The sequence below is a fragment of the Urocampus carinirostris genome, chromosome 10 (genome assembly GCF_059441175.1).
Source record: "Urocampus carinirostris isolate Australia breed hairy pipefish chromosome 10, RoL_Ucar_1.0, whole genome shotgun sequence".
In the NCBI taxonomy this organism is placed as follows: Eukaryota; Metazoa; Chordata; class Actinopteri; order Syngnathiformes; family Syngnathidae; genus Urocampus; species Urocampus carinirostris.
Genome location: NC_142358.1, coordinates 33,089,112 through 33,109,263, shown reverse-complemented (window position 1 = coordinate 33,109,263; position 20,152 = coordinate 33,089,112). Strand labels below are relative to the sequence as shown.

General features: G+C 41.1%; 1 protein-coding gene across 6 annotated transcripts in view; it reads left to right on the top strand.

Moving 5' to 3' along the window:
* The first annotated feature begins 3,155 nt into the window (after nucleotides 1–3,155).
* The window catches only part of igsf5b (immunoglobulin superfamily, member 5b), a 46,576-nt gene continuing 29,579 nt past the window's right edge, over nucleotides 3,156–20,152 (top strand). For all 6 annotated transcript variants that reach the window (XR_015851486.1, XM_088345279.1, XM_088345275.1 and 3 more), the window contains exons 1-3: nucleotides 3,156–3,243; nucleotides 9,138–9,234; nucleotides 17,304–17,612. Coding sequence is in view for 5 of the 6 variants with exons in the window: in XM_088345279.1 (XP_088201405.1) it covers nucleotides 9,153–9,234; nucleotides 17,304–17,612 (391 nt within the window). In the remaining variant the exon portion in view is untranslated. The remainder of the gene's footprint in view (nucleotides 3,244–9,137; nucleotides 9,235–17,303; nucleotides 17,613–20,152) is intronic.

Here is a 20,152-nt window from a genome sequence, read left to right as displayed (position 1 = left end):
TCTGCCTATTTATAGATCAATAAAACACAGCCTGACAAGAATGAGGGGAGTAGAGCGTTTTCATCATTTGTCATTTTTAGCCAAGTCGTATCTCAGCCCTGCCCGATTTTTTTCTTAAATATTCAAATTACAGAAAATCTAACTGCAAAACATCTTTAATGCAGTATTTACAGTCTTGAAATAAATGTATTTTTTAAAATCATCGTTGGCTTTTCTTGTCCAAATTGTCCTCAAGGTGGCGTGCCAGATCCTGACAGTATCATTAAAGACACAATGAAAAAACATAGAAGCTATTTTATGAAGAGCACATCTACTTTGAGGGATCAATATTTTTTTTTAATCCATTTCATTCTTTTTTTTGCAGCTTGATAAAAAGTTGAATGCAAAATTCCAAATTTGTTCTAAAAACTCTCCCTTGAGCCCTTTCTTTTGATCAAATCTCCTTAGTTACAAAGCATTTCTTCCCTATGGGGTGTGGAAATCAAAGAACAGTGCCATTATAGCAAAAAAGTTACTATTATATTGACAGTAGTAAAAATAACCAATAAGAGTGAGGTATAATAGCCAAAATGACAATCTTGCATCCTATGCAGTGTTCCCTCTAAGCTGCGCGCGTGCGCATTCGCGCACTGCCTGCACATTCTCAGCGCACAAATAAATCTAGCCAGCGCACAAAAATGAGGGCTCAAAATGACTAATTAAGAAGCGACTTAAGTCAAAGTTACAGTGCATGAAGGTAAAAATACACGGGTTCCCCTGACGTTGTGTCCTAAATGCGATATTTTGAAGTCGAGTCGAAGTAGAACGAAGTTGAGTAAAGTTAGTTGAGTTTGTCGAGAACTGGCTTCTTCGGCTCGGCTCACTAAAAGGAACCGGCTCTTTCGGGTCCTAAACGGCTCTTCAGGTTGTTTTTGCTTCTTTAATCCCAACATGACCAAATATTATGTAAAGTTATGCACAAAATGACTTAAAGGAATGGGGGAATAGTACAAAAAAGAAAAAAATACCAAAATGAAAAAGTAGTGAAAAGCTGAGAAAAATAAAAACAAAAGGAAGAGAAAAAAAGAAGGTAACATTTAGAAAAAAGCCAGAAAAAAAGAAAAGAAAGAAATGTCAGAAAAAAGTAAATAGAGAACAAAAAGAAAAAAGAAACAGCTTGGAAAAAATAAACACAATGAGATTTTTTTTAAAGGAATTAAAAAAAAAGTAGAAAAAAAACACGGAAAAAAAGAAAAAGTTTGTGTTGCATTCAAATAATTTCCAATTATATCAAGTGAATCTTGTTGCCAATATTGTACTTTCACTAAAAAATGTAATTAAGTACAGTTCTGTATCTTACAACCGACTAAATAAGCCGCCAAAAATGTTAATATTATGCGACAAAATATGTCAGGAAATAAAAAGAAATGTATATCTTGTGAAAGAAGTGTAAGAACAAACGACGTTTGTAGGCCGTACAACCTTTGCAATAGTACATGAGTCAATTCATTCAAAAGACAAAAATAGTTTTGCATTGCCGGAAACTCAGCAAAATGTAACTTGATGTCAAGTTTTGGACATGTTTGATAACGACTCAGTTGCCACACTTGGGATTGCCGTTGCTCACTGTTGTTTCAAGCGTTGCTCACCGACTGTGTAAACGCTCAGACCCGTGGAAAATTAGAGGGAACATTGATCCTAAGCAATCTCATTTGCAGGTGTCTAATAGTAGAAACAGAATAAATTTATCACAGCTTCATCAAACAAAATACGTTATTAAAGATGAGATAATTCGTATATTATTGATTAATATAGTATTCTTTTTCCACCTACTGATTCGGGTGAACGTTACAATTTCTTATCTGATCACAGGAAGAAAGCAACGATGACAAACAACAGATTGCTTTTTTGCAAAGCTAAAATTGTAACTGCGGTACACTAGACAAGATCTCACGGTAGGCAGGGTTGGGTAGGGTTACTTTAACTTGATTACTTTCAATTACTTTTGGATTACTCCAATACCAAACATGCTAATAAAAGACAAAATAAACTAAATATGAATAAAATGACTAAATTTAGTGCAGGCTTGGGGACTCACGGAATACATGGAATGGCAAAAACGATGTTGGCAAGCTGTTTGGATTTATTTTCATTTTCTTTCTGTCGCATTTTATGTTCGTTTTGCCGGAGATCAAAGAGATCAAAGCCAGGAGAGAAAGCTTACCACGTGTTGTGAGTCATCATTTTATTCATATTTAGTTTCTTTTGTCTTTTATTAGCATATTTGGTATTGGAGTATTCCTAAAGTAATCGAAAGTAATCAAGTTAAAGTAAAGCTACCCATCCTGACGGTAGATAGATAGAGATAGATAGATAGATAGATAGATACTTTATTCATCCCCTTAGGGAAATTCACACTTCCAGCAGTCTACCCCGTTGTTTATTAACAGATTAACATGATGCCCTAGGGGTGCTTGTAGCGGAATGGATGACGTCACGCGAGTCCAAAAGTTCGACATCCCTGCGGCAGATGGAAATCTTTTCTTTTTGAAAATCCAGGGATACACCACCTCGTGTTAGCAAGTCCGCCTCCTCTCCGATTCCCCCCGGCTTTCGTGTCTCTGTATAGCGGCGTTGAAGCCGGATAGCTCCGGGTAGCTCCGGGTGGCTACACGTTAGCGCCCGGAATGCTAAACGTGAGCCACGTTTCCGCAAAACACAGCCCCGGCACACTGGTTTAAAAACACTGACCCCAAGAACTTGCGGCACCACCCACCATTATCAAACTAAATAATTCCTTTCCGACCGACCTCCGCTGACTGGAATGATGTTTGTGCTGTTTGACAGGAGAAGGTCATGTCCTCACATTGGTAAAGATACCTTTGTTCTTTCACACTTCTCAATCTCAGACGATCCTACATGAAACCTGTCAAAATTTGACTAATAGGGATTGTCAGAGAAGCTGAATGCCTTATTTATGAAGAACACAGCCATTTTTAGTCTCCGTTAGGTTTTATTTACTTGCAGGGTTTCGTTTTTGTAAATGGTGGGAAGTGTGTGCATGTAAAGGCCACTGTTTGCTAGCTGAATCATACCGTGTGTGCGTGTATACATCAGTTGCTGTGCAAAGTTCATTTAGCTAATATTTAACAGAACTTTTTGGGGTGATGTAGAGAAGCTCGCACGAACAATATTGTCAGTACCACTGAAGTACTGTTTGTCCATCATGGGAAATTTTTCCTTCTGTTCCGCAATGCAGATGAGGTAAGTTAACGCACTGAATCAATTAAATGTTTGGTATTGACTCTAGATTTTGAATATTTATGATTCTTCTTGGGTAAAACTTTGAAAAACTCAATGTTTTTACATTGTATTTATGTTTCTGATGTTTGCATACAATACACAGTTTAGAGTCCAAACTGCATTGGATTGAAACATTTTGCCATGGGGCTTATCCTGGAGAACTATCCAATTTTTTCATTTATAAATAAATATACATGCATACATCTACATCTACATCTCATCTCATCACATTAGCTGCACCGCTTATCCTCAGTAGGGTCGCGGGGGTACTGGAGCCCATCCCAGCAATCATCGGGCAGTAGGCAGGGGACAACCTGAACTGGTTGCCAGCCAATCGCAGGGCACACAGGGACAGACAACTCGCTCATTCACACCTAGGGACAATTTGGACCGGCCAATTCACCTGAAATGCATGTCTTTGGAATATGGGAGGAAACCAGAGTGCCCGGAAGGAAACCCACGCAAGCACGGGGAGAACATACAAACTCCACACAGGAAGTCCGGTAGCTGGATTTGAACCCACGCAGGAGGTTCCCAAGACCTTAGAACTGTGCCGCACACGCGCCGCCGTGCTGCCCCTACATCTACATGTTATATTTGTTTTTAAATAGATTAGTTTCCGCCCTGCGATTGGCTGGCAACCGGTTCAGGGTGTCCCCTGCCCACTGCCCGAAGATAGCTGGGATGGGCTCCAGCACCCCCGCGATCCTACTGAGGATAAACGTTTCAGATAATGGATGGATGGATAGATTAGTTTCACCAAATTGGTTTTGAAACACGTTCAATTAAAGCAAAATTATATATTAAGTCCCCTTTTTGGATAAAAGGTTGCAATTAATATGTTTTGTTGGGAGCAGCTTAACTTCTAAATTGTGCTGTGCAAGTATTTTATATAGCTGATGTTAAATTTTACTAGTTAATTATTTTGTTGTAGTACTGTGTACAGCCCTTTGAGACTTTTTGTGATAAAGGGCTATACAAATAAATATGACTTGACTTTTTAAGCACTTAATTTCATATTTAATTTTGTAGTATTACTGTAGTTATATTTCTTAGTATTTTTGTAATACTTCTGCAGCTGGGTTTGTAGTAATTCTGTCGTTTTTTTCTACTATTAATGTAGTTTTATATTTATATCATGTTTTTAGTATTCCTGCTGCAGTAATTTGTAGTATCTCATAGCAGTATTTTTGTCGGGTTTCTGTAGTATTTCCATATTGGAAATTTTGTTGTATATTTGTAGTATTTTTTAAGTATTACTGTCATATTTCTGTAGTAGTATATTTGTAGTCTTTCTGTTGTAATAATAATGTAGTAGTGTTTAGTAGTATTTCTTTAGTAAGTTTGTAATATGATTGTAGTGTTTGTGTCAAGAACCAGAACAGGATCAGGACCCAAACGCGTGAAGTTCTCAGACAAGCTTTTTATTTTACGGGAAATGGGGAGTCATGCACGTTAAACAGCGGTCTGGCGTGGAAAGACAGGAAGCCAGAGACCGACGATTCCAATTGCGCGAGTTGATATCGGACAGGTGGGGTTGATACCAGACAGGACGGGACAGACAGACAGGATAGATAATGAAACAGGATATCGAAAATAAACAGGACTAACAAGACGGGAACGAAAACTGGAGAGAATAATAAACAGGACAAAAATAGACGGGAACGAAACTGGAAACCGATATTAGACAGGACAAAAATAAACGGGAAAAATACCGGACTGGAAATACCAAAAGGAAAACAGGACCGGGTCAGAACCCATGGCTTGCGGGGCAGAGGTTTGTTGACGGAATGACCAAGTAAGAGAGAGGGCACGGAGCTTAAAAAGACGGAAAGCCAATCTGTTAATGAGCCGCAACTGGCGCCACCCGGGCGGGGCCAATTGGGCGCCATGGCAACCGTGACAGTTTTTGTAATATTACTTTGTTTTTGTAATATTTCTGTCATAATATTTTTGAGGTAATATTTATTATATATTTCTCTACTTATATTTTTGAATTATAATATTGCTGTACTAGTGTTTTTGTAGTATTGTTTTCTTTTCAGGATGAAAGCAAAATAAAATATTAGGTCCCTGTTTTCAAGCAGTAAATTTGATTTTTAGTTTTGTAGTAATTTTGTAGTATTTTTGTAGTATTTCTGTAGTGGTATTTTGTTGTTGACAAAGGGACAATGTTAACAAAGCTGGCACACAAATATAATACCAGTAGTACCTGATTTAGTCTATGTATATTGTCATTATATTTTGACCATTTTTATTTTGCAGGACGGATGAAAAAGCCTGCCATGGCATAGTTTTCCTCACTCTTGCGATAGTCTAAAATAAAAAAAACACAAAAAGAAAATACACAAACATGCTGATGAATGTAAAGGAAGCACAGTAATTCAACAAATGAAAACAAAACCGAAGTTGCTATCATGTGGGATTGTACTTTATTATTTTCCCATCAGCAGAAATGAATTTTAATGTGAAGCATTTTATGGGAACCACAGTTTTATTTGACATCTCCCACAGCAATTACAGGCGATGGCATTAAAAATGTAAATTTATAAACATAAAAAAAGCAGGAAAATATAACACAAAAATAAATAAAGAGGTGATGTAATCATATGAAATAAAAACAACATTCCAATTAACTCGTTAAGACTTGTACTTAGTTGACTGTTTTCCCAATCAGCAGAAAAGAATTTTTACTCGCCATCATTTTATGAGAACCGCCATTTAATTTTACGTTTCCTACAGGATTTACTGCGCAGTCTTTTCAGTGGCCACGTTTTCCCATTGCGTTAATTAAACCTTCAGGTTGACTCGCTGCTTTAATACATTGTTTAATTGCCAGGTTTATTATGCTTGAGTAATTATTCTGTACTTAAAGCGGCAATACTTTCTGCTTGATTGGACAATTCTTACAGGAACTACCATGTGGTCTTGGATAATCCGAAATACCACCTTTAGGTAGATGATATTGCTCAGTTTTATGGATGCTTTCCGAATGTGTACTCGCAGTTTGCATTTTCTGAAAATGAAATGTTTCTGGGAAACAAATGCATAGCTAGAAAACGGTGGAAATGTTGATACAACTCTGAACTATGGGTGTCATGGTTCAGCGCCTGCAGTCCCTCGACTTCTCCAACAGATGGCAGCATTAACCAATTTTTGTCAAGAAAGGGGCCGGGAAGCAAGAAGTCGGAACTCATATGCGTAGACGATCTGTCACTTTAATTAGCGAATAAAAGTTGTCCAACACACAAACGGACCAAAAAACAAAACAAAACAGGTTTAAATTACAAACTAGGCACTACTCAGATCAAACAGGCATGAACAGGTCTTCAACAAGGTAAAGCAATGATCTGGCAACGGGTAGTCCCCAAAGGAGCGCTTAAGTACTCCAAGAGCAATCAGTCCAATGCGTCTCAGCCGGTGTCAAGGGGCGGGGCCCGCTGGGCGCCATGACAACCATGCAGGACATGACCATTTTCCAGTCCCTCTCACAATTCATCTGCCCATTTGCTCCCATGTGGTCCCAATAAGCCAATCTCTACCATAGACACTCTGGGCTCCCACCTTACATTGGCTAATCCTTTTGATATTTAAGACATTTACTCGCTAACAAGCCAAACTTCTTCAATTCCCTCCTCGTCCCTAGATCATCCACTCCAACCATCTTCTTAAAAGTATTCCTAAATCTTCTTTTAAGATTCTCGCCACCCCAAAACCCATTCTCGGTGTTGGCTCTGGGGAAGAAACTGTCTCTGAACCTGTTTGTCTTGTATAAGGGACCTACAGTGCCTTCCAGAGGGCAAGAAGTCAAAGAGGTGATGCCCGGGGTTAGAAGAGTCACTTATGGAATGAATGAATGAATGAAAACTTTATTCGAACATTAAAATAAAAACAGAACAAAATCAATAACTCGACAACAAAATAATATTACATAATATGTTCGAAAAGGGGTAGTCAGAAGCAAATTCTTATACTCCCTACCCCTTCATCTTCTCTATTAAACGCAAACATTTTTATAAAAATATATAAAAACAATTGTAATAATATTAATAATAACAGTCAGGGTTGGGTAGGGTTACTTTAACTTGATTACTTTCAATTACTTTTGGATTATTCCAATACCAAATATGCTAATAAAAGACAAAAGAAACTAAATATGAATACAATTATGACTCACTATACGTGGTAAGCTTTCTCTCCTGGCTTTGATCTCCGGCAAAACTAACATAAAATGCGACAGAAACAAAATGAAAATAAATCCAAACAGCTTGCCAACATCATTTTTGCCATTTCATTTATTCCATTACTCCTCAAGCCTGCACAAAATTTAGTAATTTTATTCATATTTAGTTTATTTTGTCTTTTATTACCCTATTTGGTATTGGAGTAATCCAAAAGTAATTGAAAGTAATCAAGTTAAAGTAACCCTAGCTAACGCTGATAAGAGTTATGATATAACAATCAGCAACAATAACACAAAGTTAATCATAGTCCTAGGCGCACTATTCCCAATTTCTGGTATCACTCATACCCGATTTTCTTCATCTCTGTATTCCGCCAGAATGTCTTTTTTTTAATTTAAATTTGAACAAATGAATAGTTGGACATTTTTTGATCTCGTCTTGCAAACCGTTCCAGAGCGTGACTCCACACACAGACACACACATACTTCTCCTGGTGGTTCTCAACTTTGGGATCATGAATTCACTACAGCCCCTTGAGTTATAATTTCCTTCTTTCCGAATGAATAATTTATGGATGTTTTCTGGCACTATGTTTTTGTTGACCTTAAATAGCAGTTGTACAGTGAGAAATATTACTAAATCATCTAATTGTAATAATTTGTACTGCAGGAATAAAATATTATTATGATCTCGATATCCTACCCTGTGTATAGTTCTAATTGCACGTTTTTGGAGTATAAAAATGGGCTGTAGTGAACATTTGTTATTATTGCCTCAGACTTCTGCTTAATATGTTAAGTATGGCAAAACTAGAGAACAATATAATAAATACAATGCATTATAGTTTAAAAGGAATTTGGCTTTATTACTTATTAAAATGCTTTTAAATACCTTAGTTAGTATGTGTCTGATGTGTGTTTTCCAGCTTAATTTATTGTCTTTTATGCCCCCTAAAAACTTCATTTCTGATACAGCGTCTATTGCAGCACCATCCATTTTTACTTCTAAATCTTGATTTGCCTTGCCATTACCAAAGAATATTACTTTGGTTTTATTTAAATTTAAAGATAATTTATTTATATCCAGCCCTGCAATTGGCTGGCAACCAGTTCAGGGTGTCCCCTGCCCACTGCCCGATTATTGCTGGGATGGGCTCCAGCACCCCCGCAACCCTACTGAGGATAAGCGGTGCAGCTAATGAGATGAAATGAGATTTATATCCATCCATACTTTTAGGTTAATTAATTCACGATTAATACAGGTTACCAAATCAATATCATTATCTTTTGAATAGAAAATATTAGTGTCTTCTGCATATTTTCAATAGTTTTAAAACATTAAATATATCGTTAATCTATAAATTAAGTAACTTTGGACCCAGGATAGAACCCTGTGGTACTCCACAACAGATGTCCAAGTATTCAGATGACAACTCTCCCAGTTTTACATATTGCTTCCTCCCTTTCAAATAACTTGATGCCATATCTTTCCAGTCATTTTTAAGAACGATACAGTGATTCAGTTAATCATCGAAAGAAAGCAAAGATACTGAACAATTGCATTTTTTTTGCATAGATGAAAATGGGCCAAATTGGACTATGTTTCACCGACCAACATCACAGTCATGTGATTTTTTTTTTTTTTTTTTTTTGTCGTTATTGTTATTTCCAGATCCCTTCTCCTAAGATGAATAGACTACCGCCATTGAAATGCATAATGATTGACATTTTTCTTCAGTCGGCTGTTCTTCTACTGTGCAGCACTCAAGGTAAGAGCTGGGCATAAGGGGAACTGGTGATGATAATGATGGTAGTGAGGATGTCACAGAGGCCATGCATTAACAGTCAGAGCGCTTATGTTGAAGTGCCGAACTGCTTCAGTTCACACCCACAGGCCGTCGAGTTAGAGGAGCCCCCGATGACCCCGCTGGAAATAATAAGAGTACGATGAAATGGTGATGGGAATTTACCGTCATCGCATTTCCCAGTAGGAAAACACGCTCAAATGCAACTCATTAGTGCAATTCTCTGATTGAAATAAACTCTTTGTTTGGCCCAGTTTTTTTAATGTTCTTCTCCTCGGGCCTCATTTCCTAAATGGATGCATAATTTATGACCCTTCTATACCAAGTGTAACGCAAAGGAGTTATACATCACCCTGAGTATAGTGGTGTAAACCTATTAGTCCACTTCTCGCTTCAAGTTGGAATGAGCTCCTTATATGAGAGACTCCTAACAATGTATAGGGAAATCAGTTGTCCAACACAATTGTTCTATTACAGAGAGGCGCTATCAAGAAACCCTAAGATTTATGATCCAGCAACACCACTAATCATATGTGAGGAGACGATACAATTTGCAAAGTGTTTTTTCTCTTACAAATATGCAAGTATAATATTAAAATGCGATACTGCTCATATAGCCGGAATTCTGTGGGTTTTCCAGTTATCTCATCTCATCTCATTAGCTGCACCGCTTATCCTCAGTAGGGTCGCGGGGGTGCTGGAGCCCATCCCAGCAATCATCGGGCAGTGGGCAGGGGACACCCTCAACTGGTTGCCAGCCAATCGCAGGGCACACAGGGACAGACAACTTGTTCGCTCATTCACACCTAGGGACAATTTGGACCGGCTAATCCACCTGAAATGCTTGTTTTTGGAATGTGGGATGAAACCAGAGTGCCTGGAGGAAACCCACGCAAACACGGGGAGAACATACAAACTCCGCACAGGAAGTCCGGTAGCTGGATTTGAACCCACACAGGAGGTTCCCAAGACCTTAGAACTGTGCCGCACACGCGCTAACCACGGCGCAGCCGTGCTGCCCCGGTTTTCCATTTATATTCTTTTCATTTACTAAGCATCATGCAATTTTTTTAATCGAGTTAAATATTACAATTTATGATTATCCCAATATACGCATGAAGTTATTTATAAATCTCAATTTATCCAATCATTTAGTCGTTTTACAGTACCTACTGTCATGGTTGCCATGGCGCCCAATTGGCCCCGCCCGTGTGGCGCCAGATGCAGCTTGTTGACAGATTGGCTCCCTGTCAGTATTTAAACTCTGTCCTGTCAGTCATCTTTTTGTCGGTCCGTCTACGAATGTTTACAGGGTAAGCCCTTTTTCGCCTATCTCGTGTTTTTGCTTCTGTTTGTCTCCCGCTACGATCTGTTTTGATCTCGACCAGGTCTGTTCTCTCATCCCGAATAACGACCCGTTTTTGATCTTGTCCACGTCTACTCCTCTCCTGGCTTTCGACTCGTTTCCGATCCCGATCACATTTTTGCTCTTCTATCGCGGCTACTGACCCGTTTTTTCCGTTCCCGACACCGCCATCGCTCGCCACGGAAATACCACTTCGGCGCCTTTCTGTCACCTTCAGTGGGTCACAACAGCCCCAAATGCAAAGCCCAACCCGAAAAAATGTGGCTGTGCAGTGGGATTATGTTGGATTGTTACCGACGCCGGCTCATGGGAGCCAGAATTGAGACTTTGTTGCTTTCCATGGGACGACAGATAATCCTCAAATGTATTTTTGCTCAATAATGCTGCAACAAGGTAGCAATACTTTTGATTTACAAATCACAAGTCGTTTTTTTACCCTGACTCCCACCTGTTTTTTGCTCCCGTCTGTCCCCCGAGTTCGACTTGTTTTTGATCTTGACCACGTCTATTCTCCCGTCCCGGCTTTTGACCTCTTTTGTCCACGACCACGTCTATTCCCCTTTCCTTGCCTATGACTCGTTTCTGACCCCCACCACGTTTTTGCCAACCTGTTCCGGCTACTGACCCGTTTTTCGACACGGCCATCGCTCGCCACGGAAGTTCCACTTCCGCGTTCAGAGCAATCTGCTTCCCGCGCCCAACGATCACCGGATCGTGGGCGCAACCCTTTCTCCCCCAAAAACTTGAGAAAAACACAACGCAAGTGGGTCCTGTCTCTGTTCTGGTCTTGACAATTTGTCCCAGTAATCCTGTATTTTTTGAGAAAGTCAAAATATTTGCGTGAGGTCAACGTCTACCTCTCCACAGCATGGTTGTTTAACCTAAAAAGAAAAAATTTAATTTTCTGGGTAATAACAAATATGATCACGTCCTTCCAGTTAAATTCCTTCATAATCTTGAAGATAGTGGATGTGCACTGTGTTTTACAAGTATTCCACCCCTCGTCTTCTGTTATTTTCTTAATCTAAATCCTGTTCCCATTTTCGTTTCATATAGAGTGAGGCAGCACGGCGGCACAGTGGGTAGCGCTTGTGCGGCACAGTTCATGTCATGGGAACCTGTCATGGGTTCAAATCCAGCTCCAGACTTCCTGTGCGGAGTTTGTATGTTCTGCCCGTGCTTGCGTGGGTTTCCTCCAGGCACTCCGGTTTCCTCCCACGTTCCAAAAACATGCATTTCAGGTGAATTGGCCGGTCCAAAATTGTCCCTAGGTGTGAATGAGCGAATGAGTTGTCTGTCCCTGTGTGCCCTGCGATTGGCTGGCAACCAGTTCAGGATGTCCCCTGCCTACTGCTCCAGCCCCCCCGCGACCCTAATGAGGATAAGCGGTACGGCTAATGAGATGAGATTAGATGAGATAGAGTGATGAATACCCACTGCATGCCATCAAACATTCCTACATATCAGAAATTTCTTTAAGCTAAGTTTTTCTTTATAGGATCTTTCAAAAATGTTGATGACTTTATGACCGGTTACCGGTTTTATCTCTTTGTCATAGTAGTAGTAGTCCTTCAATCGAAGGTAATGTAACCCAAAATTCTCTCATTTCCTCAAAACTCAGTTTTCTATTTTTAACCGTCGTACATATTGCTGTTCTGCTTTTGCACACCCACTGTTGGAACCCTTTAGCATTCTGTCCTGGAATAAACCTGTTGCCGATGGCAAACTGACTCAGAATTATAGCTTCGCTTTCCAAATTGTATTTCCAAACACTCTTATTCCTGTTGTGGTGTTGGTTAGAGCTCCAAGCTGGTTACCTACATTTTTGAATATTTCTAATGTGCTATTAAATTTCATACATGAAATGAAATGATCTGCATTTATATAGCACTTTTCAAGTCAAGACTTCCCAAAGCGCTTTACAATGTGCTTCACATTTCCCAATAGCGGCCGTGCAGCCATGTAAGGCGCTAACCTGCTTATTGGGGGTATTAGGGGTTCAGTGTCTTACCCAGGGACACTTCGACATGGAACACGGAGGAGCCGGGATTCAAACTGCGATTTCTTGATCCCAAGACGAGCGCTCTACCTCCTAAGCCACTGCCGCCCCCATCCGTGTTTGCTGTCACTAATTCCGTATGTTGTGCAACATAACCATATTTTCACCAATAAATCAGGGGTTCAATTTGTGCCAGGTAAAATTTTTCCTGTAAACTTGGCAAAGCCAGCCCCCCTCTTGCTGCAGATTCCCGTAATTAACTCTGTTGTTATAGTAGTAGCGGTAGTAGCTCAGGACGTAGAGCGCTCGTCTTGGGATCTAGGGATCCCAGTTCGAATCCCGGCTCGTCCGTGTTACATGTCGAAGTGTCCTCGGGTAAGACACTGAACCCTTAATACCCCCAATAAGCAGGTGAGCGCCTTGCATGGCTGCAAGGCCGCTATTGAGAAATGTGGAGCACATTGTAAAGCGCTTTGGGAAGTCATTGACTTGAAAAGCGCTATATAAATGCAGATCATTTTCATTTCATTTCATTTCGGGCAGTGGGCAGGGGACAACCTGAACCGGTTGCCTGCAGGTCGCAGGGCACACAGAGACAGACAACTCACTCGCTCATTCACACCTAGGGACATTTTGGGCCGGCCAATTAACCTGACATGCATGTTTTTTGGAATGTGGTAGGAAACCGGAGTGCCCGGAAAAAACCCAGTAAGGGAGAACATGCAAACACCGCACAGGAAGGGTGGTAGCTGTCAAGACCAGAACGGACACAGGACCCACTTGCGTTACCTTTCTCTCAGTTTTATTGGAAGAAAGGAAAGGGTTCCACCCACTATCCGGTGATCGCTGGGCGCGGGAAGCAGGTCGCTCCGAACGGGGAAGTGGGACTTCCGTGACGAGTGATGGCGGTGTCGGGAACGGACGAAACGGTTCAGTAGCCAGGACAGGAGAGCAAAAACGTGGTTGGGGTCGGAAACAAGTCATAATCCAGGAGAGGAGAGTAGACGTAGTCAGGATCAAAAAATGGGTCGAAGCTGGGGGACAAACGGGAGCAAAAACAGGTGGGAGTCAGGGTCGAAAAAGGCTTGCCTAGTGTAACTCAGGTTCACAGACAGACTGACAAAATGGGACAGATAGGAGTGGGTTAAAACAGGGACAGGGAGCCAATACAAGTCCGAAGCAGTTGGCGCCAACGGAGCGGGCACAGGTGATGCAACCTCAGAACTGTGCCGCGAATGGGCTAAGCACTCGACCGCCGTGCCGCCATCAATTTTTTATAGTTAACATAAAATAATATTTCCAATTTTGTCATGAGTTTTACCCTTAAATATTCTATTGATTTTTTTTTTCAAATTATTCTGTACCGCGACTGGCTGGCAACCAGTTGAGGGCGATTATAGCAGAGATGTGCTCCAGCACCCCCACGGCCCTAATGAGGATGAGGGGCGCAGATAATGGATGGAAATTATTCTGTATCTCTTCTTTATTCCTTGTACTGGAACATAATTTATTGACATAACCTGTTTTAATTACATAAATTTTCAGCGCTTGTTTTTACCCGTTTCATCTCACAACCCGGATGTTGATTTGAACATAAGGAGGAAGAAATTGTCCGTTCCCCTAAATAATGAAGTTATAAATGAAGAAAATATACAACCTTGACTAAATATAGGCAGTGACGTATTTCAGTATTACAACAACACACTGTCCCTTTAAATCAGGGGTGTCAAACTCATTTTAACTCGGGGGCCACACAATAGAACAAACATTCTGTCGGGGGCCGGACGAGTAGATGAGAGAGAGAAAAAAAAGAGAGATAAAGGAACAAGAGAAAGAGGGAGGGAAAAGGAGAGGGCGAGCAAAGAAAGAAAAAGAGAGAGAGGGACAGAGCGTGAGAAACAAAAGATAAAAAGTCAGGAGAGAGGGGGAAAAGAAAGGGAGAGAAAGAAAGAAACCCAAAGAGAAAAAGAAAGACAGAAAGAGAGAAAAGAGAAAAAGAAAGCGCAAAGGGTAGGAAGAGAGAAAGAGAAAAGAGAGAAAAGGAAAAAGGAAGTTAGAGCAAAAGAGGTTAAAAGACACAGAGAGAGAAAGAGACAAAGAGCAACAAAGGAAGAGAAAAAGAGAAACACAGAGAGTGAAAGAGACAGAGACAGAGTGGGAGAAAGGGGGTGGAAAAGAAAGAGAGAGAGAGAGGGAGAGAGAGAGATATAAATACAAGTACAGTGTCTTTGTGAGAGGCACCTGGCTTTGGCAACATCAAGTTGACATATTTCAACCTGCAGCTTGTTTTTCTCTTGCGCTTCTCTGAGTGTTGTCTCACGGGCCGGATTCAATCCCTTAGCGCAGGAGTCCCCAAACTTTTTCCTGTGAGGGCCACATAACTTTTCCCTTCTCTGATGAGGGGCCGGGGTCAGTTTGTAACAGAAAAAGTGTGATGATTGCAGGAGTGCCTAAATGTAAAAATGTATTGTACATCTCACTTGCAAAAAAGATGGTAAATGTCAGTCTCACACGACACCATTTACTTGTTGACATGAAGAGTGATTTATTGAACAAGTCTCATTAAATCACGTGAGGTCCCGTGAGACTTGCCCCAAACACCCTTCTCTGACCTGTGAGACTATGTCATCTAGTGGTGATATACTGGTACTTCACTTTTTCTGCTTTAAGTCAAGTCAAGTCATTTTTATTTGTATAGCCCTAAATCACGAAGAGTCTCAAAGGGCTTCACAGATCATTAAACTATATTACACAGACTATTTTTCAGATTATTATCATACATTTCCCTGCTCTGGAGCCGACGAAAAGAGTAGGTTATTCATATGCTATAGAGTAGAAGTGAGTTTTAAGCTTAGATTTAAACATTTCCAGTGAGGTTGCAGATCGGATCTCAGGGGGAAGAGCATTCCACAGCACCGGTGCCTGGATGGAGAACGCTCTCGAACCAGCAGAACACTTCTTTGCTCTTGGGATCACCAGAAGACCGGCACTCTCAGAACGTAGGCTTTGGACCGGGACATAGCGGGAAATCAGATTTAGCTGAAGTCTTTGTAGTCCATGTAGAGATCGTCACAAGATGTCGCCGTTCGTGAGCGTTGAGTTTAAAGCGTCGGTTGTCCGGCAAGGAATGAATGGTGGAATTAGTCACATCTTCGCGTCCTTCTTGCTCCTTCGACTTCGCACGCTTCACACATTTACCCGCACGGCAACCGCGCTTCTGTTTCCTGTCTTTACGGCGCTTGTGTCGTCGTTTAGTAGGAGGAATAGTTGTCCACAAAGATGCCGGATCTCTTTGAAGCTCGTTCGGGATATCATAGGCGGTGTAAAAAGTGCCCGAAAGTCGAAATTTAGACGCCCACCCAATCGAATAAGTTCGTCCCTACGCATGTGTCCAAAAAAGAAAGCAAAAAAGACAAGAGAACGGTAGTAAATAGAAGATTTGCTGGAGAGCATCGAGCCGCAGCATCCATTGTATGCGCCGCCATGACAGCCTTTACAAAACAACACCAAAATATAACATTTTAACTAGTCAGCAACCCTTGTTGCGCCGTATAAAATAGTTACTAATAGTTAATATAATAAATGAAAATAGTTCATAACTAAGGAACATTTTATTGCAAAAGTCCAACTTTATTATCAAATATAAATACACATATACTGTACTTCCTGCGGAGGATGAGGAGAGCCCACCTGCCCCCACCCTCCCTCATCACATTCTACAGGGGCACCATAGAGAGTATCCTGACCAGCTGTATCTCTGTGTGGTGTGGAGGCTGCAGCGCTTCCGACTGGGGTAGTGTGAGGAGGGTGACGAGGACAGCAGAGAAAATCATCGGGACTTCTCTCCCCTCCATTCAGGACATTGGCCAGAAGCGCTGCCTATCCCAAGCTAAGAACATTATTAGGGACCCCTCTCACCCCCATCATGGACTGTTCACTCTGCTAGCCTCTGGGAAGAGGTACTGCAGTGTGCGGTGCAGGACCACCAGGTTCCACAATAGTCTTGTCCCCCTGGCCATTAGACTGTTAAATGGTCAATCAAACACATAGTAAATCTAAACTGCTGCTAATCTGTACATCTGTTGGTTTTTTTTTTTGACTTTTTGCACTACTGGCAGTTCTTTATAGCTAGCCACTCCTTGCACATCTGTTTCTCTGCACTATTGTACTTACAGTGTTATTGTTACAGTGTTACTGTTTACCTGACTTGTTTACCTGACTGCCCATTTTGCACATCTGGTTAGCTGCTCCTCTTGCACTATTGCACTACTGTAAAATACTATACATAGCCATAATTATTTAGTATATTATTAGTACTCAATACTCCAACTCAATACAACATTTTATTTATATCTGTACATTCAAGGAAACTGTGCGGGTCAGATGTATCGACATTTCGTTCTGTATACACGTGTACTAGAATGACAATAAAGTATATCTGAATCTGAATCTGAATCTGAATATATGAAAAAAAAATGAAAATGCTTTCTGGTATTGTTAAGGGGGCAGGACCAAATGTGGAGGCGGGCCGCATCCGGCCCGCGGGCCGTAGTTTGGGGACCACTGCCTCAGCAGGTCTGATCCGGCCCGTGGGCCGCCTGTTTGACACCTGTGCTTTAAATATACTTGAACAATAACTACCATATTCCGATTTTGCCTCCCCTGTAGTTTCCACTCTTATGAAGCTGTCACCCGTCAGCTTGACCGTCCTAAGCGGGGACGAAGCTCGTTTTACCTGCAGTATCCAGAATGCCAAATGGGATGTAATGCTCTGGGAACTCAACAGCACGGTGGTGATCACCATCTCCAGAATCCACGGCGTGCTTTCCACACCCAACCGCAATATGACGGCTGAGAAAAGTCCAAATGGAGACGGTTGGGTGTTTGTTCTCAAGAGTGTGGAGAGGCTTCATGAGGGACGAATTAGCTGTAACCTCGAGGGCAACGACAAGAAAACAGCAAGCCTGTTCGTTCAAGGTCAGTGAAGGCATTAAATTCAGGATTCGGTTTTATTATATAACCTTATATTTTTACCATGTTCTGTTCTTTATATCTACATTAATAGACCGATTATTATGAAGGTTCTTACACACAAGCACTATTAGTAAGAGACATTTACTTTTGTGAGCTGTTATGACTCTAAAGCAGGAGTGTCAAACTCTTTTTAGCTGGGGGCCACAAATGCTATAAAAAAATCTCACGGGGGCCCGACTAGTAAGTTTAAGAGAAAGAGAGAGGGAGAAAAAGACAGAGGAAGAGAGGTAGGGAAAGAGAGAGCGATAAACAGATAGGGAGAACAAGGGAGACAGAGTAACAGTGAGAGAAAAAGAGAAAGCAGAATAGAGATATGAATGGAGAAAAAGGGGGAATGAATAAAGAGAGTAAAAGAAATTGAAAAAAGAGAAAGATAAAAAGAATAAGAGAAGTGAAACGACAGAAACAACAAGAAGGGGCGTAACAAACGCGGGGTGACGGGAAGTGGGGACCGGTAAAAGTGAGTGTTTGTGGACACGGCGGACAATAGTGGATATATATTTTTCCCACACTTACCTTTGGAAATATACACTTTTTTCCCTTGGATTACATTCAACGGGACCCGGACTCTGCAGGTCTGCACCAAACCTTAAGTACCGGTATCATTTTCCGTTCATTTTGCCGGCTGTGATTTTTGGACTGTGTACTTTAATGAAGGACATTCAGTTTCAATCGCGGGACTTAAATTTGGGTTTGGGTTAATCTTGTGTTTGTGTCACATTTTTCAATGTGGGTGCATGCGGCTTATATACAGGTGCGGCTTGTGTAAGTACACAAGAGGTTTTCCCCTTAAAATGTGGTGGGTGCGGCTTATAATCAGGTGCACTCTATAGTCCGGAATTTACGGTGTGTATATATATATTTTTTTTGCCTCAATTCGAATATTCGATCCAGGTACCCGCCCATCCCAAATTTAGAGGTTAACATGTAGTTTGGTAGGATTTTGTAGCATTAACGTAACCAGGATCACCTTCTAAGGACAAAAAACCCCATTCTTTTTTTATTAATAAATAATAATAAATAAATCTAAGGAATAAATCTTGTTTAACAATGATGCCTCAACATCAAGTTCGGTTTTGTTTACTACAAATCTATTGAGTGCATTCTATCATTGTAACGGGCATCTAACTGAAAGGTGGTTTTCAGAGTTCTGTAAGCTAGAAAGCAGGTAACATATAAAAAACGATTTCCCTCAGCTTCCCTACACTTTCGGGTACTAAAATCCACCCCGCTGCTCACGGTTGCAAAAGACACTGAATATAACCTTGATAAGGAAAAAAATAAAGTAGCAAATGTTGCTTTGATTGTAGCCACCCACACACTCCTGCTGCTTCAACATATGAGCTCCACCGAAGAAAAAAAACATCCATTTTGCCTTTCAAGCTGCTCCGTAGTTTTCTTTGAAAGGAACTGCAAAATTATTTATCAGTATAACCGTTTTGTAGTTCTGAAATATTTTGAAGGATACAGATAATTGTGCTGCATATAACAATGGTTGGATTTGATTGGTTAGATTCTTTAACCGCTAAGATAGATAGATACTTTATTCATCCCCGTAGGGAAATTCACACTTCCAGCAGTCTACCCTGTTTATTAACAGATTAACATGATGCCGGAGGGGTGTTTGTAGCGGAGTGGATGACGTCACACGCTAGTCCAAAAGTTCGACATCCCTGCGGCAGATGGAAATCTTTTCTTTGTGTCCAGGGATACACCACCTCGTGTTAGCAAGTCCGCCTCCTCTCCGATTCCCGCAGGCTTTTCGTGTTTCTGTATTGCGGCGCTGAAGCCGGATAGCTCCGGGTAGCTCCGGGTGGCTACACGTTAGCGTCCGGACTGCTAAACGTGAGCCACGTTTCCGCAAAACACAGCAACTGCGCTCCCTGTGTGCTTCGATGTTTTCCAATAGCATTCGTTGGTCTTATTTGGTAGTGAGTTCGCATTTACCATGATTACGGATGGTACCGAAGACTTATAACGCCGCTAGCCGCTTAGCTAGCTCCGGCTCTTCTTCTACGATAGGCCCCTTCATCACGCCGGCATGAGAATTCTTTAGGGCAAGGAGTTGATTCCTTGAATAAACGCATTTTTGTGCGCTAAAACCCATGTCCATAGGATAGAAGTAATCCATAGTGCAGTTGTCAAAACGGAAAGAAAAAAACACCGAAGATAGAAGCAGACAATAAAACAAAAAAATCACAAAAAGTGAGCGATAACAGGGGAGCTGCTGGAAAGGCAGCGCCGCTTGGGATCTGGAGGCTGAAGGGGCACCATTTCGTGTGGTGTGTCTTGGGCAAGTACAGCCTGGTGTTGCTCATCCCTCTCCAGGCCAACATGTTTTCCCACCCGGTCTCGAACCGGGGGACCTTTTGTGTTTTTGGCAATTATTATACTTAAATGCTCAGTTACTAATTAGAGTATTTGTATAAAGACATCCTCCGCCTCACAAAAAAAGGTGATCAGAATCGTATTTTCAAAATAAA